Source organism: Neofelis nebulosa, chromosome 4 (assembly GCF_028018385.1).
Source record: "Neofelis nebulosa isolate mNeoNeb1 chromosome 4, mNeoNeb1.pri, whole genome shotgun sequence".
NCBI classification, from domain to species: Eukaryota; Metazoa; Chordata; class Mammalia; order Carnivora; family Felidae; genus Neofelis; species Neofelis nebulosa.
Window position 1 is genome coordinate 145062227 of NC_080785.1, and position 25197 is coordinate 145087423.

The following is a 25197-nucleotide window of genomic DNA, read 5'->3' on the forward strand; positions in this document are numbered from 1 at the left end:
GGAGATTAAAAAGGTGCTTCTGCATGATAGAGATTCTGTGTGGGCCTGAACCAAAAGGCAGGCCAAGAAGGCAGAACTGAAGTTCTAATGGGGACAGAATTTCTTGTCCTCAGGGTTGGGCCCATGCCAGGGAGGTCCTGTCCCATGAAACCTAGACTGTTCCAGACAGTGGTCAAGTCCAGGGTGGCATATACCCCAGATATATCAGAAGAGTCAGAAGCATCTGTAAGTAACATGGGATCGGGACCTCCAAGAGGAAGGCAGGAGTAGGGCCAGCTTCATAGACAGGGCTCTGTGCTCAGAAGGGCTCCACTCTGTGGGCAAATAGAGTTACCTAATAAATATTTGTGTGATATTTGAATGAATAGATGCTTGGACATCAAACTTGCTTCGGATTTTTAGGGATAGTGGCCTCAGAACCAGAAGGTGGCCTCAGAATGAGTACCAATCACGTAAGAGTCCCTATACATTCTTTCTTTCTCAGGACTGGCTACATAATTTGTGAGGTCCAGAGAAGAATGAGAATGCAGGGCCCTTGTTAAGAAGTTTCTAAGAATTTCAAGATGGTGACAGCATAGCATTAAACTCTACCCTCATAGTGGAAGGTGCTAGAGGTGCTGCAGTGGGTGAAACTTGATCTGGTTTCTGCACTCATGGACCTCAGCTCTGAGGGAGGAATCAGATATGAATCAAGGAATCACACAAGTAAATGGCGACATTTTGATGGGTTAGTACAACAAAGAAGAAACACATGATGCTGAGAGGCTATAACTGGGAGATTTGATCCGGTTTAGAACCATCTTGGAATACTTCCCTTGTCAGGGCTGGCATTTGAAAGATGAGCAGGTCACTGCAAGAAAGGGAGGAGGGGAGAGGACTCCAGGCATGAGGGAGCTTGGAGGAAGAGGAACTGGGATTACAGGAGGCTGGAGCCCAGAGCAGAGAGAATGAAGGTTGGAGGTGGGAGGTGGGCCAAGACCTGACTTTACACAGAGTTTTAGAGGAATTAAGTCTTCAGAAATTCAGGACATTTTTCATGGCTGAAAATAACACAAAGAAGAATAAAATTATTCACCCCCATTTTCTTTTCAAATAAACTGAGGAAAATTACCCTAATACAGATCTCATCCTTATTTTTCTTTTAAAGTTGATTTATCTATTTTGAGGGAGGGAGAGAGGGAGACAAAGAGAGAGAGAGAGAGAGAGAGAGAGAGAGAGACAGAATCCCAAGTAGTCTCTATGCTAATAGCACAGAGCCCAAGGCAGAGCTCAAACTCATGAACAGTGAGATCATGACCTGAGCCAAAATTAAGAGCCAGACACTTAACCGACTGAGCCACCTAGGCACCCCAGAGATAACATCCTTATTAATCAGACATGATGATTTTCCATGTAAAAAATCACATGAATGGGTTCTGGCCAATCAGAATGAGCATCAGGTATGGGAGCACCACATGTGCATGGGCACTGGCCAATTAGAACAAGCATCAGGGACTGTGTTGGGAATATGTGAGAGGAAAGAACTTGAACCTTTAATGGTGAGAGGCGTTTAGAAACTCTTCCTTCTCACCCATCTACATTCTGCTTAGGTCTCTTCTCAGATGTCCTCCAAGAAGCCTCCTTGACTTCTCTTTCTAGAGTCTCTGCCTCTACCCCCTTTCACAGATTTTCATATTACCCTGGTTTACTTTCTTCATAACTCTTAGTACACTAAAACTAGCCCATTTGTTTGCTTACTGGTTTATTGTCTCTGTCCCCACTCGACAATCTGTCCCCAGTTAGACCTATTGTTTCTGAGGGCAGGGACCTGTATCTCTTTTGTTAAGCATGTATCTAGCTTGCATAGTACCTCGCACATAATATGTGTTCAACAAAATATTTGTTGACTGAATGAACCCATTTGGTGAAATTCTTTTATGTGAGTCTCTTGTCGTTCCTGGGTTTCTATTGTCAAAATTCAGGAATACCGTGGGCCCGAGGATCAAAAATGAAATTTTATGGATGGCACTTCTTGGTGTTTAGTTTTCCTGAAGAGAAATTCTACAGCTATGGGGGCACCTGGGTGGTTCAGTTGGTTACGTGTCTGACTCTTGATTTCGGCTCAGGTCATGATCCCAGGGTTGTAGGATCAGGCCCTGTGTTGGGATCTGCACTGAGCGTGGAGCCTGCTTAAGATTCTGTCTCTCTCTTTCTGCCCTTCCTCCTCCCCTCCAAAAAAATGAAAACAAAGAAAAAAAATTTTTAATTCTACAGCTTTATATTTGCCTTTTTGTGGGCAAGTGTGTTCATTTGTTCACATGTATCCGTCCACAAACATTTGTTGAGCCTTTTCTGTGTGCTGGGTTAGGACTTAGAAATGTCCAGGGAAGTTCTGGGTGTGAAAGAATTCTGTTCTTAGTAAAACACCGATTTCCTGGGAAATAGATTAAATGCTGGATAAATATGCTTTGATTTTGCAAAATCCAGACGTTGGTTTCAGACTTCAGGATAAAAGTGATTGGGATAGGCTTTGAAGCAAAAATTCAGGATTAGAAAATTTAGCACAGAGTACTTCCCCCGCTCCCTGCAGCCCATTTGTGGCTCACCACAGCTTTTGCTTTTTTACTCAAAACTTGACAGGACATGATCGTGCCATGAAGGAGGGGTGCTCTGAAGACACCTACGTGTCCCTGGTGTTTGCCCGCCTCACGTAATTTGGCATTGTGATGAGGTCCTCCTCCACTTTCAGAGACAGCTGCAGAAGGAAAATGTCCTTCTAATCACAGTTGACATCTTTCCAGATATCCCATCAGAAGTGGTGGCTCACTTTCACATTATTGTCCTGATGGCTTTTCTGCAGGCTTTTGCCAAGAGCATTATTCTCAAGTTGGTCAAGACTCCTCTGAAAACTGGAGCTAATGAACTCTAGGTGGACTGGATGAGAAGTCTTTGCCACCTGGACTGTCTGTGGCTTCTCCTGAGGCTCCAGTCGCCTCCTGAGACACCAATCAGAGGAGCTATGTTAAGAGAGGTTGTTAGCATATTCAAATACCTTATTTGCAGGGAAAGGATAATAACTATTACACAGTTATTTTCCTCACAGTTGTTTCTTTCCTACTGAAAAATTTAAGGATAAACGTCTTCTTGTGAAAGATTCCAGTTTGTTTGGAAAAGAGCTACTCTTGGGGCTCCTGGGTGGCTCAGTCCGTTAAGCGTCCGACTTTGGCTCAGGTCATGATCTCGCAGTTCGTGAGTTCAAGCCCCGTGTCAGGCTCTGTGCTGACAGCTCAGATTCTGGAGCCTGTTTCGGATTCTGTGTCTCCCTCTCTCTCTCTGACCCTCCCCCATTCATGCTCTGTCTCTCTGTCTCAAAAATAAATAAACGTTAAAAAAAATTAAAAAAAAAAAAAAAGGAAGAGAGCTACTCTTGATTAAGTAATTCTTAAATTATATTCTTCTCGGGCCTAAGAAATTATATCCCAGCTAAAACCCAAGCAAGGTCTGCTGGAGTGCCTGGATGGACTCTGCACCTGCAGGAGCTCTAGGCCCTTGGCCACCAAGGGTTAACAGATACTGCAGAGCTGAGCCCAGAGGGCCTGATCCCCACTGGAGTTGGGCAGTGCATGGATATCTGGTGCCCCAAAGAGGAACAAATGGACATGGCACGTGTTTTGCTTGGGGAGGGGAGGAGTGTGTACGTTATTTGTGAATTTATTTTGTTTTGTTTTTGGCAACTTTAATATAATTTCAAACTTAGAGAAAAGTTGGGTGTCTAGAGTAAGATACTTTACCCAGATTCATTGTTTATTTACAGTTGTTATTTACATTTGCTTTATTTCTCTGTCTCTCTTTGTCTCTCTGTCTCTGTGTATCTCTGTATATATATATGTATGTATATGTATGTATATATATGTATGTATATATATATATGTATGTATGTGTAGTATATACTATATATATGTATACACCATATATAAATAGTGGAGAATACACACACACACACACACACACACACACATATATAGTAAACATTTATATAACCTATAAATATGAATTATTTTTCTCTTCCTATTTGAGAATGAGTTACAGACATTATGTCCCTTGGGCCTTGAATACTTCAGTGTAAGAACAAGAGCATCCTCACATACCATATAATTATCAAAAGCAGGAAATTTAATATTGACAGAATATGTTAACTGATTCATTCATTTTTTTAAATGCTTTTTATTTTTATTTTTTTAATTTACATCCAAATTAGCATATAGTGCAGTAATGATTTCAGGAGTAGATTCCTTAGTGCTTCTTACCCATTTAGCCCATCCCCCCCTCCCACAACCCCTCCCGTAATCCTCAGTTTGTTCTCTGTATTTATGAATCTCTTCTGTTTTGTCCCCCTCCATTTTTATATTATTTTTGTTTCCCTTCCTTTATGTTCATCTGTTTTGTCTCTTAAAGTCGTCAGATGAGTGAAGTCATATGATTTTTGTCTTTCTCTGACTGACTAATTTCACTCAGCATAATACCCTCCAGTTCCATCCACATAGTTGCGAATGGCAAGATTTCATTCTTTTTGATTGCCGGGTAATACTCCATTGTGTGTGTGTGTGTGTGTGTGTGTGTGTGTGTGTGTACATACATACATATATACCACATCTTCTTTATCCATTCATCCCTCGATGGACATTTGGGCTTTTTCCATACTTTGGCTATTGTTGATAGTACTGCTATAAAGATGGGGGTGCATGTGTCCCTTCGAAACAGCACTCATGTATCCCATGGATAAATGCCTAGTAGTGCAATTGCTGGGTCGTCGGGTAGTTCTATTTTTAGTTTTTTGAGGCACCTCCATGCTGTTTTCCAGAGTGGCTGCACCAGCTTGCATTCCCATCATTTATTCATTTTTAAAATTTGCCAACTGTTACAGTGTTTTATAGCTATTTTTTTCCTGGTCTGGAATCCAGTTTAGGGTCATGCATTGCATTTATTGTCATGTATTCTTTAGCTTCCTTTAATCTAGAACAGTTCCCTGGGATTTCTTGGTATTTCTTGATTTTGAGAGTTTTAAAGAGTAGAGGCCACTTATGTTGTATGGTTTCCCTCAATGTGGGTTTATTAAATATTTCTTCATGTGTTTAGATTCAGATTACACATTTAAAAAATATCTAGAGTGATGGGAGGATACTTTTTTTAGGCTGTGCATTTTTCATAGGAATATTTACAGGACTGATACGGTGTTTTTCTCAGTGTGCCATATCAGAGGATTCGGGATATCAGTTTTTATATCAGTATTGGTGACATTAGCTTTGATTACTTAGTTCAGGTGGCATCTTGTAAGTTTCTCCATTGTAAAGTTATGGTCTTTCCCTTTTTAAGTAACAAGTAAATCAAAACTATGGCAGTCCTATTTGTCATGAAATGTTAACCTACTTAGTTTTAGCATCTATTGATGCTAAACTCCATCATCCCATCTCTGTTTATTTGTTAGTGTTCTAACAGAAAAGATTTCCCTTCTCCGCCATTTGTTCATTCAATTGTTTATGTCAGCAGGGCTTCATGGATTCCTAGTTTTTTCGGTGAGTTCTGGCCCATTGTTGCTAACTATCATTCATTTGATACTCATTGTCTCAGATGTGGCTGGGGAGAGCCCTATAAGCTGGTGATTCTATCCCTTGTTCTTAGAACATTTCATTACTTCTTTTTTTTTAAATTATTTTTTAAAAACTATACATTTTCTTCTCTTATTTCTTTTTTTATTTTCTTAATGTTTATTTTTACGTTTGAGAGAGAGAAAGAGAGACAGAGTGCAAGCAGGGGAGGAGCAGAGAGAGGGAGACACAGAATCTGAAGCAGGCTCCAAGCTCTGAGCTGTCAGCACAGAGCCAAATGTGGAGCTTGAACCCATGGACCACAAGATCATGACCTGAGCTGAAGTCGGACACTTAACAGACTGAGCCACCCAGGTGCCCCTCTTCTTTTATTTTTTTTAAGTTCATTTATTTTGAGACACAGAGAGAGAGTGAGCAGAAGAGGGGCACAGAGAGAGGGAGAGAGAGAATCCCAAGCAGGCTCCACACAGTCAGTGCAGAGCCTGATGTGGGGCTCAAAACCACGAACCATGAGATCATGACCTGAACTGAAATCAAGAGTCAGACGCTTAACAGACTGAGCCACCCAGGCACCCCTCATTACTTCTTTATACAAAAAGATTACCAGGATCATCTTGTATTTTCCCTGCCCTAGCCCTGGAATTAGCCTTTTCTCCAAGGAGCCCTGGGTCCTTTTAGTGGATAATGGCAGTTTAAAAATAAGATCTGGGCCCTGGGTGTGTTTATAGCTCCTAGGGTGCCACTGCTTTTATACCTCTCAGTAGATAGAGGTAGGGAAAAACACAAATGTGTGTGTATAACCATGAATTTGTTCTGATGCCTCCAGGTCCAACCTACCTACATGTATCTGTTTTTTAAAAAAATGGTTTTAGATGTATCATCTTTCTTTTTAGCACAGAGACACATAAAGGAAATAGCCACCACCAAACAAAAGGACAGTTGTTCCAGTACCCACATAATCTATAATGGCATTAATAAAATGACGTATATACATGCTTAGGGTACATAAGTACAAGAAAGCACCAAATAAAAAGCGATAGTCTTCTTCCTACCCTAGGCTTGTCCCCAGTTTCATGTGCTTCCTTACAGGAAAAACTTAATACATATATCAGGGTGTATGTATGTATATGAGAGTATGTACTTTTTCTGTTTTCTTTTTTTAATGTTTATTTATTTTGAGAGAGAGAGTGAGCATGAGTGGGGGAAGGACAGAGAGAGAGGGAGAGAGAGAGAATCCCAAGCAGGCCCCACAGGGTCAGCACAGAGCCTGATGTGCAGCTTTATCCCATGAACTGTGAGATCATGACTTGAGCCGAAATCAAGAGTTGGACGCCTAACTGACTGAGCCACCCAGGCGCCTTTGTACTTTTTCTCCTTTAATTTTAAGAATTTGACATAGCAGGAAACAGGCTGTGCATACTGTTTATTATTATTATTCTATTATTATTATTTTGGTAACTCCATATATCCTGGAGGTCTTTCCATACACTGGGTGGCTCTACACTATTCTTTCTAATAGCATGGTATGTCTCATTATATGGATAGACTAGTTTTACTTAGCCAGTCTGTTTTGGTGGACATTTTGTTTCCAGTGTCTTGCTATTATAAACAGTGCTACAGTAAACACCCTTCTGCATAGGTCTTGGTCAAAGTATATCCATGGTTTCCCCACGGTTGTTCCTATTAGTCATTTTATTGGTATTATCAGAGCATCTTCCAGAAAGTTCACTTATATAAGCTCACACTTTTGCCTGCAGTATATAAGGACAGGTTAAATGATTTTGTTGACACCTGCCTCCACACTTCTAAGGCTCCTGATTATAAGTCTCCAGTGTTCCCACCAATCATGGAGACCAAGAATCAAACCAGGCTTCCATTCTAAGACTGTAATTAAATGCCTATTTGTGTTGTTGTTTCTCACCTTAATTGAAAATCTGCAGGTCTAATCTCTCCATGCAAGAACGAACTTCACCTGGTGAATAGAGATACAAAAAAAAAAGTAACATTGGGGTTGTCCTTGTTAGCAGTAAGGGCTTATACTTAAAGCAGTTTGGTCTCTAATTTGTAATCAAATGAAGGCAGCTCCCTGATAGAGTCTTGCCAGGACCTTTTGCCAGAGGAGAACTGTGGGTGGACCATGAAGTCAGGAGAAGGAGGAACTGTAACTCTCTGACTTCTGGACACTTCCCAACCTCTGATGAGAGAGGAAGCAGACTCAGCCCTTTGTGTGTCTTGTACAAGGGAAGATCAATGTGAAGGTCACTTGATTTTAAATTTCTTCCCAGACTTATCTTTAAAATCTCATGTAAATTGACATTCCGTTCTTGTTGAAGCATACAAATAATGGCTGGCATGGCTTCCTGCAAAGTCAAGTTGATGGACTGTGTTTATTCTGTGGCTTCACCTGCCTCCTAGTACACTTCCAGTGTTAGAGGCACCGGGCTATATTCAGCTTATCTTTGGCTCAGTCCCACAGAAACAGACCCAAATACAAGTGCAAGTGGTTTATTTGGGAAATAATCCCCAGAAGCACTGCTGATGAAACAGGGAAGAGACAGGGAAGGGAAGGAAGCTGATATAGGACGTAATCATGAACAGGTTAGCTCTGTGGGCAGCTGGGTTTCAGTCCTGCTGGGGACTGCTGGGACACTACATAGGACAGTGGTTCTCAAACTTTGCTGCACATTAGAATCACCTGGGGAGCTTTTGAAACTCCTGATGTTCAGAATCCCTGGATAATGGGAGCCAGGCATGAGAGTTTTTTAAACTCCCTTGGTGGTTCCAGTGTATGGTCAAGATTGAGACCATATCTCACAGTTGTCCCCACAAACTGTAGGAAGCTGGGCTATTTGCCTACTAACTCCAGTACATCACAGGTTGAGGGCTGCTCCTGATGGCATTAAATCCCTAGCATTTCTGGCCAGTAGAAAGCCCAGTTACATAAGGGAATAGTGATTCCCTAGGGATGTGGACTAGCAGGACTGGCTACACAGCCAGATCTGACATAAATTTTTTTTTTTGTTTTGTGCACTTACAGAGTACCCTCAATGAGCCATTTAAACTCTTTAAGTCTCAGTTTCCTCAGGTGTAATTATTTTTGTGTGTGTATACAGCTGTAAAGATTGGATGTCACATGTGGAAAGTACCCAGCATGCAGTGGATCCTTTTTTAAAAATTTTTTAATGTTTTTATTTATTTTTGAGACACAGAGACAGAGCATGAGTGGGGGAGGAGCAGAGACGGAGACACAGAATCTGAAGCAGGCTCCAGGCTCTGAGCTGTCAGCACAGAGTCCAACACGGGACCCAGACTCACAAACCGCAAGATCAGGACCTGAGCTGAAGTTGGACACTTAACCGACTGAGCCACCCAGGTGTCCTGCAGTGGATTCTTAATAGATGGTTGTCATTATAAACCCTGCAAAGGGAAGGAGGAATGAAAAGGAAGAGCAGCCAGAATATGCCATAAAAAACCCTAAACTTCAGCAACTCAAGTTGTGAGTTCTAATCTGATAGCCAGTACCTAATGGTTCTGCCAGGGAACCTTTTCTCTATTTAAAGGACTGTCTTCATGAGTTGTCAGGATTTACAATGCGTCTCAGCAGGTGGAGCCAGTATTCACCTCTGCTTTGTGTGGCAAGGTGCCTCCGGGAGTAGATGGTCCAGATACCAGGGAACCAAAGGAAGCCTTGCTCTCCCTATGGTTAAATGCCTGCCTGTTAGCATTTAGGGACCTACTTAGGAATGCATGGGGTGCTGTGGCTGATAAGGCATCACCAGCACCGGGATCTTTCTAGATAGGAAAAGGCAGGAACACAAAATGAGTAAAGATCTGAGAACTCTCCTTGTAAAATCACGTTCCCAGTATTACTGTGGACCACAAACACGTTTGACTCTGAATTGTGCAGTTGGATTATCTAAGTTGATTGGTTACATAGAGTAATTATCTAGAAATTAAGCAATTGTTTAGACATTCCCTAAACCATACAAATAACTTTTTTGTTGGTAAGGGCTTCAAACCGTTGCATATGCGAAGAATTTTAATAAATGAGAGTTCATTATGCTGTTAAAAGTAAATGAATGAACACATAAAAGAGGGCCAGGGAAGCATCAGCGATTGTAATGTGTTATGAACGAAGGACTGTGATTAGTCCAAGTCAGTGCACCTGAGAGCCAGTAAAAAATATACACAAAATAATTATAGTAATTATTAGAAGGCCAAGAAAAAAGCACTCTGGTTAATTCAATTTTGTGCTTCCTGTCACATCCTATTGTTGAAAATCTTTGTGAATAACACCCCCTTCTCCCAAGTTAAATTGATGCCCATAATGAAGTTTTTCTAGGTAATCTCTCTGGAAAATATACTCATCAGCTCTCTACCCTGAGTAGACCACATTTCCTGTCTTCTTTCCTGCTCCCCTGGCCTTGAGTGTTTTTGGAGGGAAAGGTGGTCTATGTTTGAGGAATGACAGTGACTCTGGCTGCCAGTTGGTTAGCAGGGCTCTCCCCTCCTCACGTTTGTCCGGTTGCATGTGATTTCCTTCCCGTGGGAGAGAAGGAACTTTCCTTGGCCAGGACGATTTCATCTCTGCTTCCAAACAGCCTAAAGGCCAGGTGTTCCATGGCCAAAATCAACAATCAGGGCTTTTCCTAGTTTTCCAAAGTCAGGTTAGTGGGTAGACTTTTTTACATTTTAAGTATTTTCTCTATGGTTTGTTTCCTCTGGCACCTGCTCTCACTTGCTGTTACTGCTATAGTTGCTTCTGCTACTATTTCGCTGATAGTTGAGTAGCTACTATGTGCCAGGCATTGTGCTAAGCCCTTTACCCACATTGATCTAGTTAACTCTCACGATAACTTTTGTATTCCCATTTTATAGATGAGGAAACTGAGGTTTGAATAGGTGGAATGATGTGCTTAAGGTTCTACAACAAATACAAGTCATAACTTGGGTGTGAAGCCAACAAGTCTGACTTCAGTGCCAACTTAGCATTTTCAAACTATAGTTAATGGCATCTGAACATAAAATTACATTTCATGTTAGTTATGGTTTCTTCACTAGTAGCTCAGAGAACACCAGGATTTCCAGGTTTGCTACCCCATGAGCACATTGAAGAGTCTAGAAAACAGGATCAGGTTGCTGGATGTTGGAGAAGGGTGTTTTAAAAATAGGAGGAACTCCCAGGAGTGTATTAAAAATGAAGGAGGGGTCCCTCTCTCGCTCACGCCTGCAGCTTCAGACAGGAGCAAAACAGAATGTGGATCCGTTCCCTGCCCAAACGTGAGTTTAGCAAGTCAAGCTCCAGCTAAGGGCAAGTACAAGAACACAAAATCCTTTTGCTAATCTCTCCCCAAAGAAGGCGCAGATGAAAGGGAGGCATTAAAGCCTCTGAAACCACCATAGCTGTTTGCCAGCAAAGAGATAAATCAAAAAAGGTTTGAGATCTGGTTTGAATTTAATAATTACAAACGACTAATCGGGGGCCATTTGCTGTCAGGTTGGGAGCTGCACTCCTTCCATCAGTGTGTTTTTGCTGCTCTGCTCACTTGGTTATTAAATAGAAAAGCCCTGTGATTAAATAACAGGGCTGTTCCGACACTAATCAATTCAATCTCAGCCATTTAAAATGAAGTCAGGCCTTGCATTTGCCCTGTCTGTGAGAGGAGTAAGGACAACACACTGGAAACGTGACTGAAGGTATCTGGAGAGCGTCCATTTAGACCCCTGTGTGCCGTGGGTAGTTCCAGGATGGTCAGGCTGCGTCCTAGCCAGGTTCCCCCCATCCTGTAGGATCCCCATCTCTGGTACCCACCCTGCCCACCTCACAATGTCAAATAACAACCGAATAGCGGCGACAACAGTGGTAATGGAAAGTGCCACAGTAACAAGAATAATGACCATTTTTTAATCTTTTGCTATTTGCCGGGCCCTGTTCTAAATATTTTATTTCCTTTAATCTTCGAAATAACCCCATGATGGAGAAATCAAAGCTTATGGAAGTGTTTTATAGACACAGATCCCCACATCTAGAAGCTGCCCCCGGCCCATTGTAGGTCCTCAGTGAATAATTGTTGAGCTAATGAAGGGATAAAGAAGTAAGTTTATCACACCAAATAGCAAATAGTGGAGCTGGATTTTGAACTCAGGTCTGTCTCATTTAAGCTCTTAATTTCCTTCAGGTATGTAGGGAAATACCTTGTGAGCCTTTTATATTGTTTTTAAAAGGCATTATTTTAAATGTGTTTAAATATATTTTATATTTTTAATATATTCAAATAAGGTACATGTTGGTTTTTTTTAAATTTTTAATGTTTATTTTTGAGAGAGACAGAGTACAAGTGGGGGAGGGGGCAGAGAGAGAGAGAGAGAGAGAGAGAGAGAGAGAGAGAGAGTCACAGAATCTGAAGCAGGCTCCAGGCTCTGAGCTGTCAGCACAGAGCCTGATGCGGGGCTCAAACTCATGAACCATGAGATCATGACCTGAGCAGAAGTTGGATGCTTAACTGACTGAGCCACCCAGGCACCCCATATTGTTTTTAAACAATATAAAAAGAGAAATAGCATTGTAAGGCAGAAAGATCAGTGGTTTGAGAATTAGGCTGGCCTAGAGAGAAATCCCTCTCTAGTATTTACTAATTTTGTGACCTTGAGTGAGCATGAGTGTCCCTCACTGTAAAATGAACACAGCAATTCTTATTTAAACTGGGTTAAAGAGTAGCTTAAATGGAACAGTCCTTTAAATTGTGAGCACAGTGCTTGGCTCATAGCAGGTGCCCACTTTCAGCTTTCACTTCCTTCCGCTTGTGTATTAGAAAGCACCTGGAGGGGCGCCTGGGTGGCTCAGTCGGTTAAGCGTCCGACTTCGGCTCAGGTCGTGATCTCACAGTCCATGAGTTCGAGCCCCGCGTCGGGCTCTGTGCTGAAAGCTCAGAGCCTGGAGCCTGCTTCAGATTCTGTGTCTCCCTCTCTCTGACCCTCCCCCGTTCATGCTCTGTCTCTCTCTGTCTCAAAAATAAATAAACATTAGAAAGCACCTGGATTCTCCTTGGATTCTGAGATTCCGAACCTCAAAGATCTCAAGATTTGAGTCTAGAGAGAATGGGAGCTGAGCCCAATAAGGATAAGACATTAAGGCTTGGCCCAGTTCTTCTGAACATTGATCAGTCAGGGATAGGGTCAGTGCTCTCCATAGAGAGCCTTACCCAGGACACCAGAGAAAAACTAGTTGTTTATGGACCATTTACTCATGAGATTTAGTGGTCTACCTTGTTCTATTAGAAGGTAGCCACGCCTAAAGGAGAGAGCCATTGAGTGGCCTGGAGAACAAAGATGCTTTATGAAAGTGGGTTGGAAGGAGCACAGGTGAAGACTTATGGTTGAGATAGCAGGATGGTGTTACCAGTAGTGAGTCTCAAACAGAGTCCACTCAGATCCATCCAAACATACCCCTATCTCCATCAGACCTTATATCTGAATATATGAAGGGCTTTGCTCTGTTGCAAATTAACAAAGGGGCTTTGTGTTTGTTTGTTTCTTTTTTTTTTTAATTTTTTTTTAACGTTTATTTATTTTTGAGACAGAGAGGGACAGAGCATGAACGGGGGAGGGTCAGAGAGAGAGGGAGACACAGAATCTGAAACAGGCTCCAGGCTCTGAGCAGTCAGCACAGAGCCCGACGCGGGGCTCGAACTCACACACCGCGAGATCATGACCTGAGCCGAAGTCGGACACTTAACCGACTGAGCCACCCAGGCGCCCCTGTTTGTTTCTTTTGATTCGAGAAACATGAGAGTTTTTCTAGCACCCAAGCACCTCCAGAAAGTATCTAATCAAATATGTAACCTGCAGGTCTAAGGAACCAGATAGTATATTCAGCCCCTTTGTTCTTATAAATTCCCCTGTATAATTGCCTTTCCTGCCTGCCCTAGATAGGTGCCTAGGTGTTCAAAGGGTTCAAGTGCCCATTAAGTTCACTTATGATTTGGTTCAAGCTGGCTGTTCCCCTTCAGTTGAGGTATTCTTATACTTTGATTCCTTGCTCCTAAAGAATGAATCCCTGTGCCATTGCTGAGGGCAGTGCCTGGATAGATGCCCTGGTCATGGGAGTCCCTCACCCTTGAACAGATCTGACATTCCTTCTCATAGGGGGAGTGGAAGTCACCCATATCCCACTTAGACCAATGTTTGAACAGCCATGATTTAACATCTCTATGTATTTTAAGAAAAATAAATGCCTCCATTGGTAAGGGGAAAAAAACCTTTCTTATTTGGAAAGCAAGAGTTGTAGCTTAAACTTGCAGGTTTTGTGTCTCCAAGGAAATCTGAGGTTGAAGAATGTCAGCTTTCAGTGATCTTTGCTTTTGAGGTTTTGATTTAATTTTGGCAGCCAGGTGGTTAGCGGAAGGGAAGGGCGTCACCTCAAAAACACTGGCCTCCTTTATTCATTCTTTCGTTTAGTCACTCATTCAGAAATTATTCATTGACCTACTGCACAGGGCACTGGGGTTTAAAGTTATGTATGCAAATCAGCGCAAACTACAGCACCCAAGGCGCTCTGCTTTCATGGTTGAAAGGGAAGTAGACTCTCCATTCGCTTCAGTAAATTGAACAAGAATAACAGGGTGGGTCCATAGCTCCTCCAATTGGCTGATGAGAACATGCAGGGCCAAGTGTGTAAATGCAGACAGTTTGCTCAGTGTCCTTCCAGCCTAGGAACCTCCCCTCCCCCACAGGTAAGCTGCCCTTTGTTTCTGATGCACAGGGAAAGTAAAATGGTGGCTTGACTCAGCCCTAGCCTACCTGGTGGCAGGCAGTGATAGCTTCTAAAACTATAAAGGACCACAAAATGTTATCTAGGTGTACTGTCTTCAAGGCTAGTTCTTTAATAGAATAAGTTATAAAGGTGTTTCCTCCCCAACTCCTCATGTGCAACACTTCCTTACTCCATCTCTGTACGATGTGCCCTTCCAGACTCTGGGACAGGACAGTGTAGTGGGGAAACACATAGCCTGGAGCCTGATGAATCCAGGCTCTGCCTCTTGCTAATTACAGAACTTTGGGCAAATCCCTGCCCCTCTCTGAACCTCCATCTCCTCCTCTGTAAAATGGAGATAACACTTGTTCCTGCCTACCTCCTGGGATGGTCGTGAGAATCAAATCAGATCATGCATATGAAGATTTAGTTCTGTGATGGGAAGGTGGTGAGTATTAAATTGGCCAAAACTAGTTATTGTCATTATCAATCATTCTGGTGAAGTTCAAAATGAGTGTAGTGTCCTGTCATACCCTCTGCTTTCTGAGATACACATTTGTCTGTGTCTCCAGGATTTAAATTTCCCATGAACTGTTCTTCAGATCGTTGACATGAGCTCAGCTCTCCAATAGTTTAGAAATTCCTGGGTGGAATTTAGAAGCTCCTAGGTTGTGGTATGCAACCCATGCATGGGGCTGTGTCACCTGCACACCTTTCATCGCGTGGGCCAATCAGGCTGGCTGGTCTGGTGGAATGGGTGCCCATTTGGTCCCCTCTCTCTCCCGCTGTGCCCCCGTTGGAGTTGGGTAATTGGTGAAGATAACAAGCTTCTCAAAGGGTGCAGGACTGAGGGCATCTGCAAAACAATCAAGTGCTATCGTAGGGTGTGGGGGCCATGCATCAGGTACTGCAGCAGGTTCTGGAACGTGACCTTGACAGACCAAGTCCTGCCTTCATGGGCTTATGGCTCATGAGAAGGTCAGCCAAAAACCAGAAAACAAAAGATTAAATTAAATGGGGGAAGGGAAGGAGGAAAAAAAATAGATACAAATAGGGAGGGAGGGAGGCAAACCACAAGAGACTATTAAATACAGAAAACAAACTAATGGTGGATGGGGAGGTGGGGGAGAGGGAAAATGGGTGATGGGCATTGAGGAGGGCACTTGTTGGAATGAGCAGTGGGTGTTGTATGGAAGCCAATTTGATAATAAATTATATTCATAAAAAAATTAAAAAAGTAAATTATCGTTCTAAACTGTGTCTCCCTTTCTAGTCTGTCTCAGCACTTCATCTGACTCATTCACAATGGAGATCACAATCTGTAATTATTTTGTTTTCTTTTTACTCCCAGTTAGTGAGCATGGAGCTTGCCTAGCTCATTCACTGCTGTATCCCCAGATCCGCCGCAGGGCTTTGCACATCAGAAGTGCTCAGTAAACACAAAACAAGTGAACAGATGGCTAAACGACACTTGTGAAGTTTTTGCTTCAGGCCCAGAACTTAACCATCAGGCTCCTTCTTGGTTGCTGGCAGTGGTCAGTCACCACCTCCTGTAATAGAAATCGAAAAGAGGGGTGCCTGGTGGCGCAGTCGGTTGAGCGTCCGACTTCAGCCAGGTCACGATCTCGCGGTCCGTGAGTTCGAGCCCCGCGTCAGGCTCTGGGCTGATGGCTCGGAGCCTGGAGCCTGTTTCCGATTCTGTGTCTCCCTCTCTCTCTGCCCCTCCCCCGTTCATGCTCTGTCTCTCTCTGTCCCAAAAAAAAAAACAAAAAAAACAAAACAAAACAAAAAAACGTTGAAAAAAAAGAAATCGAAAAGAAAATCCATTTTGATAACCCTTCAGCTTTCATTTTATAAATGTGTGGGTTTCTTAAGGAGATCACTCTATCCCCGATTAAGTGGCCATGGCTTAATTAAAAAGGCTACTAGAGGATGTTTATCTTCTGGATTTGACACTTGGAGCACATGAAGTGTCGGAGGTTAGGGGTGCTCTGGAGACTGGGTTCCAGCCCTGGGTAATTGTTGAGTTGGTCTGGAGAGAGCTATGTGCCTCTGAGGGAAAAAACTCTTGGAGTGCCTGGGTGGCTCAGTTGGGTAAGCATCTGACTCTTGATTTTGGCTCAGGTCATGATCTCACGGTTTGTGGGTTCAATCCCTGAGTTGGGCTCTGCACTGATAGCACAGAGCCTGCTTGGGATTCTCTCTTACCCTCTCTCTCTCTCCCCAGCCCTGGCTCATATGCACACTCTCTCTATTTCTCTCTCAAAAATAAACATTAAAAAAAAACCCGTCTTATTATCCCCTCTCCTTCACCAGGATGGGCTTCTTGAGGTAACAGGCTACCATTAACATGTTGCATTGACAAAATTGTTGAGCTCTAAGACTGGAATTGTAGCACCATGAAATTCTATAACTTGACAATATTGGGTAGCAGCATATATCTGTGTGGCTTGCAATTTGGGTAACACGTGACAGGAGCTGCTATTTATTGTGTGCCTACTGTGTGTCAGGTCTCATTCCTGCCTCCATATGCATATCATCTATGATCCTAGCAACAACCCTACCTGGTAGGCATTATTCATCTCATAGACAACATCCCAGAGCCTCTGCCCCTCATGGCATTTCCCAAGCTCCCAGGTATAACACTGTGGCCTCTCAATGCAAGAGAAGCCAGACTCAGGAAGGGCACAGACTATCCTGGGTAGCAGCTGTCCCCTCTCTTACACCCCAGCACATGTTACTGATTGATTGCAGCATTGTCCCATTTTGCTGTGCTGTGTACTGCTTCTCAGTACAGCTCCAGGCAGAGGCTACCAGACGTTCCGGGTAGCAAATGAGTTGTAACCTATTTGCCAAGCATGCTTTCAGTGATATGTGTGAAGGGTTTTGCCCCAGAAATTAGAATCCTGGATTCAGAGTGTTACACCCTAGCCACGTTACTTTGAACAAATTGTTTATCTCCCCTGACTTCAGTTTATTTATCCTAGAATGGAAATTATCCTTTGCTGTACTTGCCTCAAAAAGTCACCTTGTAAATATTAAGCAGTGAATTGACACCACAGTGCTGCTTTTAATTGTAACTAGATGATGAATCAGTAAGGGTCAGGTCCCTATACCAACACGAAGCATTCTCAAAATGGCAGGCTCTTCCCTTTTTTTCAAGGCTCCCCTCAAAGCCCCTGAATAGAGTATCTGACCCCCTCAAAATCACCTGGTGAGTTTGTTAATGCAGATTCTTGAGCACTATCCCAGATGGCTGATTTGGTATCCTGGTTCCTGGCCTTCATCTCTAAATCATTCCACTGCTCAGATGGAATAATATGTAAGATCTAGGACTCCATTTCTCTGGATAGAACTATGTGCATCTGTGGGGTTCTAAAGATCTAGGCAGCTGGCTATGGAACAAGAGGCCCTCGTCCCCTCCCAATATCTTTGGCCTACGCAAACACCTTCTTCTCTGAGAAGACCTCTCCAACCCCCACCGACGCTAAACTAATTATTCCTCACTGTGCTTGCAAAGTCTTCTAAGCCATGTTTTGAGCACCCACTGTGTTCCAGCCACTCTGCTAAGCTCTAAAATGCGTTACCATATTTACTCCTCTCCCTTTGAGAGTAGAAGCTAATATCATCACTCCCACCTTAAGAGTTGAGAAGGGGTAACTCAGAAAAGTGAAGTGACCTTCCTAGGATGTTTGGATTTTTCTACATTCTAGTTAATTCCTTCAGGGTCTGTCCCTCCTGAAAGAATGTGAGTTAAGAAACTCACTCTGTGCTGCTGCTGGTCTTTGCAGTCCCAGAAGCAAAAGCAGGGCCAGGCTCATGATAGATGTTCAACAAATCTTCCTTGAACTGATTTGAAGAAATACTAGGACAATTGTAGTAACAGACAAGGATGGCTCTGGTTGCTTTCCACTTGCTGTCTTTCCTGCTCAGGGTATGATAGAGGAGGAGGAAGAGGTGGGCTTCTTTAGGGATTGAAGACTAACATGTCTCTGGATTCCATGGGAACTTCATGCCAGTGATTCTGGTCCTTTGGTAAGTTTCTGCCAAGTTATGATCAGGAGACTTAAAAAGTCACACCATAGGGACTCAAGTGATACTTGCCTGGTTGGTTGAGCTGGAATGCAGAAGTGAGGTGAATGTATCCCTGATGAGCTCTATTATGGTTTGTAGATGGAGTTTCTTTTCTTTTTATAAAGAAGAAAATATATTTTCCACATCTAACCTGGCAGATGGTCATAAGTTCATTGCAAATACAGTTTTCTTCAGTTCCAGTAATGATTTTTCTTGGTGTTGATGGCTATAAAACAGGAAGATTGGAGATGATATCTAAGATTTGTTCCAGCATTCTGGTTCTGTGATTATATCAGGATCCTGGACGAAGTTTAGAACTTTAAATTTAAATTACCCAAGTACAAAGCACCTCTAGAAATGAAATATCTTCAAGTGAATTAGATTTCCTTTCCGGTCTAGCGTCTTCTTCCAAGTTAGAATCTGAACTTTGTATCTAAATATCTAAGCCTTAATATATAAAGACATTTAGGAAAAAAGGAAATACAAAAAAAAAATTGTAGCAGCAGGAATCAGAATAATGTAAACCAATTACCTTAGAGTTTGAAGCTTCTCCATGATTTCTTAAGCTTTCTTAGAATTGTTCATTTACATAGGTTGGTTAAAGGTATTCGGGAAACACGGTAGAAATGGCAAGGGTCCCGACTTCAGCCAGGTCACGATCTCGCGGTCCGTGAGTTCGAGCCCCGCGTCAGGCTCTGGGCTGATGGCTCGGAGCCTGGAGCCTGTTTCCGATTCTGTGTCTCCCTCTCTCTCTGCCCCTCCCCCGTTCATGCTCTGTCTCTCTCTGTCCCAAAAATAAATAAAAAACGTTGAAAAAAAAATTTAAAAAAAAAAAAAAAGGTATTCGGGAAACACGGTAGAAATGGCAAGGGTTGCATGTGCCATTCGATTGATTGCTTTTTTTCTTCCCTTAATCAAAGCCATAATCCCTGTTTGCATTTGAACCTTGTCTATCGTTTGTTTTGCAGCGAAAACGCAAGCAGAGCACCCAGGATGAGGATGCCGTTAGCCTTTGCAGTCTCGACATAAGCGTAAGTACAGCGCTTCCTGTTTCCTCTGCCGTGAGAACACGTCTCAGCTCTGAATCTGTTTGTCAACATGCTGTGTGCCATAAGTGGGCTTCCAGGATCCGACAATGGAAGTTGTGAAGTGGGGAAAACTCTTTTTGACATTTCACTTGACTGGAGAAAGCTGCGTGGCCGACTTAAGCTCCCAAGCCAAGCTCTTCATTGCTCATGTTTTGTTTTTGTTTTTGTTTTTCTCATGAAATGAAGTATGAAATCAGTGCATCTGAGTAGAGTCTAGATAAATGCCACTGTGCTGTTTTAGAGGCTGGTTCCAGAAGATGGTCAGATGTTTGTCTCCCTTACAGGGAAGTTAGTGAGTTGGTCAGGCAGCCGGTGCCCAAAGGCTGGGAGAAGTCTCCAGCAGCTGGCAGAGTGAGTGACTTTGGATTTAACAGATCTTCGTTTGACTCCAGATTCTACACTTACCATTTATGTGACACCTTTCCTTGCCTCTGTTTTCTCATCTGGAAAATAGGGATGAAAAGACGTCACCTAACAGGATTGTTGTGGGGATCAAATAAAACAACAAAAGTGAGACTACCAAGCACACTTCCTGGGACATACTAGGCACCCACCAAATGTGAGCCTTCTATTTTTCTTTAAAAGCAGAAGTTTGCAAAGATATTTAATGACATGTTAGTCGAGTGCTGGTGATGAGAGAGGCAAAGAACTTTCTTGAATTTTTCAGGCTGTGTCCTCGGTGCTTAATTTCAGCAGCTTTCTTTGTATGGCTTCTTTGTCTCCCCAGTGACACAACTGGGAAGCCAACATGGGCCTCCAATGCACTTATTATCAAAGGGCTGGGGGTGGATATTCAGGCCCTCCTGGGATCCCTGTGTCCATCCATCATCTGTACTTCCTTGGAGTCTGGTCATTGTGCATGGTGGATCCATCCAGCTTTGGGCCCTGGTCTTCTCCTCTGTGGAAACCACAGAAGCCATTGTTATGAGATGAGAAGGCTTCTGTGCTAATAATTAAGAACTGGGTCATGATCCTGGCTCTGCCTATAACTAGCAGTGCAACCTTGGGCAAGTTGAATCTCCTCTCTGGGCCTCAGTTTCCTCATTTGTTAAAAAAAAAAAAAAAGTTTGAGATCAAGTCCTCTGAAACCATTGTGAATATTTGGAACTTTGTTGAACATGGATTATTGGGTTCTCGTATGACAGCATTTAGTTAAATGTTCTTCCAGTATAAACAATGCTCTTCCAGTTATTTTTAAATGTTTTTATTTATTTATTTTCAGAGAAACAGAGAGAGGGCACAAGCAGGGGAGGGGCAGAGAGAGAATCCCAAGCAAGCTCTGAACTGACAGCACAGAGCCCGACTTGGGGCTTGATCTCACGAACCGTGAGATCATGACCTGAGCCGAAATCCAGAGTCTGTCGCTTAACTGACTGAGCCATCCAGGCACCTCTAATTATTGCAGAGTTTTCTGTGATGCAAATAGCCATGATGGAATGATTCTGAGCTGGTGTCTAATTAAGGTACTTGGACATCTTTATTTCACCATATGGTGTTTGTTCCAGTCTTTAGACCATCAGATTGATGGAGTTGGACCAGTTTACTAGGATACCATGGTAACAGGACAAAAAGATGATGTTCTTCTGGGTTTTACTTTACTCACTGAATGTTTTATTATTGACAGGTGGAGTCAATGAAACTCTTAGTAGCAGTAAGGTTTTTGTTGTTTGAATGTTTTTAATTTTGTGGGAATTATTAGAATCATTGACTTTTAGAATTGAAAGAACCTTAGCCACCATCTAGTTCTGTCCTCTCACTTTGAAAATGAACAGTAGAAGCCCAGGGAGATGTAGTGATTTAGGTAAGACTTTAGTCGTTTCTACAATTATACCTCATCATACATATTTCTTCAACTACATTATACTATATTTATTTTTCAGGAAAACATGTCTCTAGAAGTTTTTAAATTAAAAAACCACTAAACTCTCTTATATGAAAAGATTATTTGTGAGTTGTGATTCGGTTTTTGTCTTGATTAGCATCAATGACCTTGCCTTCTCATGAAGGTCACTTAAGTCTCATATAATGAATGATCCAACCTCTTTTCTCTTGGTGCGGCTACAAAAGACATTTCTCTCCACACCCCCCCTCTTTTAATCATCTCATAACATGTTTTGTTATAATAAAGAGACTTTTATAGAAATCTAGCTTTATGCTTAGGGATATGCTATGGCCAAATTCCTTTCTAATTTGCCTGGCATTTTTTCCTGAATCTTGGCAGATTCTAGAACCTGGGACAAGTTTCCTACAGATATTATCACATAGTATTATAATAAATGTAAAAGTTAGAAAGACCCTACAAATCTCCTAGACTCTTAGAAACTGTTAGAAGACATGAAAACTGGTGTGTTCTAGGTTTACTGACAATCCCAGTCATATGGAAATGATAAGATGTGTGACAGGTCAAGACGAGGCCTTGGGAGAAGTGGTACTGATTTTCCATGCTTTCTACCTAATAGCCATTCAGCAGACATATTTTGAACTGAGTAAGTAGGAGGTGCAGTCACTCACATTATTTTCCATAAAAGGCAATAATGTCTAAATAAATAGATGAGTCCAATAAATTAAGTGTTCTAATAAATAAATGGCCTTTGCAGGTCACTCGAAGATGCTTTAAAATGGCAATAGCTCAGTAATTGCAGCCCCTTAACTAACCAGCAGCATTACTGAAGAGTTGCTTGAAACTGTTTCTATGTGTAGTGGAAAGTATCTAAAAAGAAGGTGGGTTCTGATGGATGACTCATATGAGAGGATGTGAGGGTTTGGGAAAATAATACTAGTAACTCTCAATTTTGATTCCATTTAATAAGTGGAAAGATAGTCATCAGATGTGTAGCTTCAATAAGAAGTTACTAGATGAGGGGATGGGGTCCTTTGGGGATCATGGTCAAATTTCCATTGCGTTGCAGCGCAGTGCTGCATATACATTGAGCTCTTGGTTTTTACTTATTGTTTGATTGGTTTTTAAAAGCAAAAAAAAACCAGTGAACCCTAATGTGTGTGTAGAATTTAACATACATACCCCTTTTAAAGAACTATATCTGTGGCATAGAGTAGGCAGATATTAACACAGAGGAAATCTTCCCCCTTTGATTAAAAAATATGTATAGGGCCCCTCAGGGTGTCTGAGTGATGATAACCCCAAACATTCCCACTGACATCTTGCTTCAGTTTATTTTTTTCAACGTTTTTGTTGTTGGTTTTTTTTTTTTTTTTTTTTTTTTTTTTGTATTTTTGGGACAGAGAGAGACAGAGCATGAACGGGGGAGGGGCAGAGAGAGAGGGAGACACAGAATCGGAAGCAGGCTCCAGGCTCTGAGCCATCAGCCCAGAGCCTGACGCGGGGCTCGAACTCACGGACCGCGAGATCGTGACCTGGCTGAAGTCGGACGCTTAACCGACTGCGCCACCCAGGCGCCCCTCTTGCTTCAGTTTAAAGCCTCAGATGACAATTCTGATAGGTGACTGGAAAGGAGTTTTTCCTCCTAACCTCCTATTGAACTTGGGCTTACAGACCAAATAGGAGTGTATAAGCTAAGAAAAAAGCTTATTTTTTCAGATAAGAATCTTCCATTATTTGGGGGGTCATGGACTCTTTTGGGAATCTGGACTCAAGAAAATTTTACAAGATTGACGTGTGATTTCATGGGCCCAGTGGAGCTCAGCCAAGACCCCATTTTAGAGTTCCTCTTAAAAAGGGAATTGGAAGGGTCTTAAGGTATCTCCAAAGAATTATTCTCCCACCCTCCACCCCCAGCACTTGGTGGAAAATGAATTGTGATGGAATGCCTATGCTAGTTGACGCTATAATTGTTCTCTAATTTTTCCCACCGCTTTATCCGAGCCAGTGGCTGAGCCCCCAGCTTCCTGGCAGGATGGAACACAAACTATTCCAGAAAAAAAAGGAAAAAAAAAAAAAAAGGCAACCTATGCTTTTGAGAACAAACTGCAGAGTGGAGAGTGCTCCTAGCAGCCGCCTACAAATCTCCTCTCACGTCAGAGGATACGAGTGGGATGGTTTCAGGGACATTGCTTCCCCCACAGCACTTTTCTGGTTTAACTTCTAACGGGAGAGAGATGCCTGAGTGAAGAGCCAGTGTTCATGATGCCCTAGGAGAGGCCCTTGGTGGAAGAACCAGGTGAGCCCCTGATGGAGGGCACCGCCTAGCACCAAGCATCCTTTCTCAAAAAATAAATGAGTTCTGGGGCAGGCATGAAAATAGTTTCCAGTGATAAAAACAATGTAAAAGATGAAAAGGAATGAATACATGTTCTTTGTAGAAAATTTGGACAATGTGAATAAGACAAGTCATTAATAATCCCACCTCAAGGCAGTAGCTACATTTTGATGCATTATCTTCTTGGCATTTTATGCACACACTTTAAAATGTTTCATTATGAATAGTGCAGACATACAAAATGGCATCAAAGATAATATAAAATGTAACCACTAATGCAACTGAGGAAATATGCCCTTAACAAAAAAGCGGAAAGTTCTTGCAAACCCCTTGCTCTGCTGATGTTTAATGTTTATTGTTGCCTTGCCTGTCTATAAACTTGCTACAATACGTGTATCCCTAAGTAGCATATATATTTAAGTTTATATAAGCACAAATTTTAAAAATTGGGATCATAACACATATTAATTTATTCCTGAAGTTTTCATTTACTACATTGAGATCATGTCACCACATCCAAAAATGTTCCTTAAGAACATTATTTTTTTAAAAAAAAATTTTTTTAACGCTTATTTATTTTTGAGACAGAGAGAGACAGAGCATGAACAGGGGAGGAGCAGAGAGAGAGGGAGACACAGAATCCGAAACAGGCTCCAGGCTCTGAGCTGTCAGACCGTGAGATCATGACCTGAGCCGAAGTCCGACGCTTAACCAACCAAGCCACCCAGGTGCCCCAAGAACATTATTTTTAATAACTATATAGTGCTTTGTTAGATGAATGCACCAGTTGTTTTTAGCCAATCCTTTATTGGATATTTAGGTAAATTATAATTTTTTACTATTATAAATAACATTGACAGGCATTTAAGAGTATCTGTGTGGGGCGCCTGGGTGGCGCAGTCGGTTAAGCGTCCGACTTCAGCCAGGTCACGATCTCGCGGTCCGTGAGTTCGAGCCCCGCGTCAGGCTCTGGGCTGATGGCCCAGAGCCTGGAGCCTGTTTCCGATTCTGTGTCTCCCTCTCTCTCTGCCCCTCCCCCGTTCATGCTCTGTCTCTCTCTGTCCCAAAAATAAATAAAAAACATTGAAAAAAAAAAAATTAAAAAAAAAAAAAAAGAGTATCTGTGTAATCTTTTATCAGTAGGATAAAATGGATAAAATACGAAATTCCTAGCTAACAGAGTATAAATATTTTTAAACCCATGAGCAGGTTTGTACCCCTTCTAGCAGTGAGAGGTAGAAATGCAGTTCAGGGCAGTTGACTCTCATTCAGAAACTCAGAACAGGGATTGTTCTCATGTTTCTCTGGCCCATTTCTTTCAACTGTATTGCTGGTCTCTTGCTAAGTATGTGACTTTATATGGGGCATTTGCTTATACCTCGTCTTTGGGAAGAGTCCCTCCTGCTGCCCCTGGCAGGGCCCAGGCCCCTCTTGTGACTGGCGGGGATGGGACCAGTACAGGTAGAGCTAGTATTGGGGGGCATCCTTTCCCTGCTGAAGGGGCTTCCCCATGGGAGCAG

At 42.3% G+C, this 25197-nt stretch overlaps 1 protein-coding gene and 1 long non-coding RNA gene across 7 annotated transcripts in view; one reads left to right on the forward strand and one right to left on the reverse strand.

The window, feature by feature from the left end:
- ARHGEF3 (Rho guanine nucleotide exchange factor 3) overlaps positions 1-25197 on the forward strand; it is a 313773-nt gene that overhangs the window by 143398 nt on the left and 145178 nt on the right. For all 6 annotated transcript variants that reach the window (XR_009260854.1, XM_058726482.1, XM_058726485.1 and 3 more), the window contains one exon: positions 19380-19442. Coding sequence is in view for 5 of the 6 variants with exons in the window: in XM_058726482.1 (XP_058582465.1) it covers positions 19380-19442 (63 nt within the window). In the remaining variant the exon portion in view is untranslated. The remainder of the gene's footprint in view (positions 1-19379; positions 19443-25197) is intronic.
- LOC131510015 (uncharacterized) lies at positions 15662-17632 on the reverse strand. The gene is made up of 2 exons (XR_009260855.1): positions 17549-17632; positions 15662-15887 (listed from the first exon to the last, which is right to left on the reverse strand). It is a non-coding gene; the product is annotated as an uncharacterized LOC131510015 (long non-coding RNA).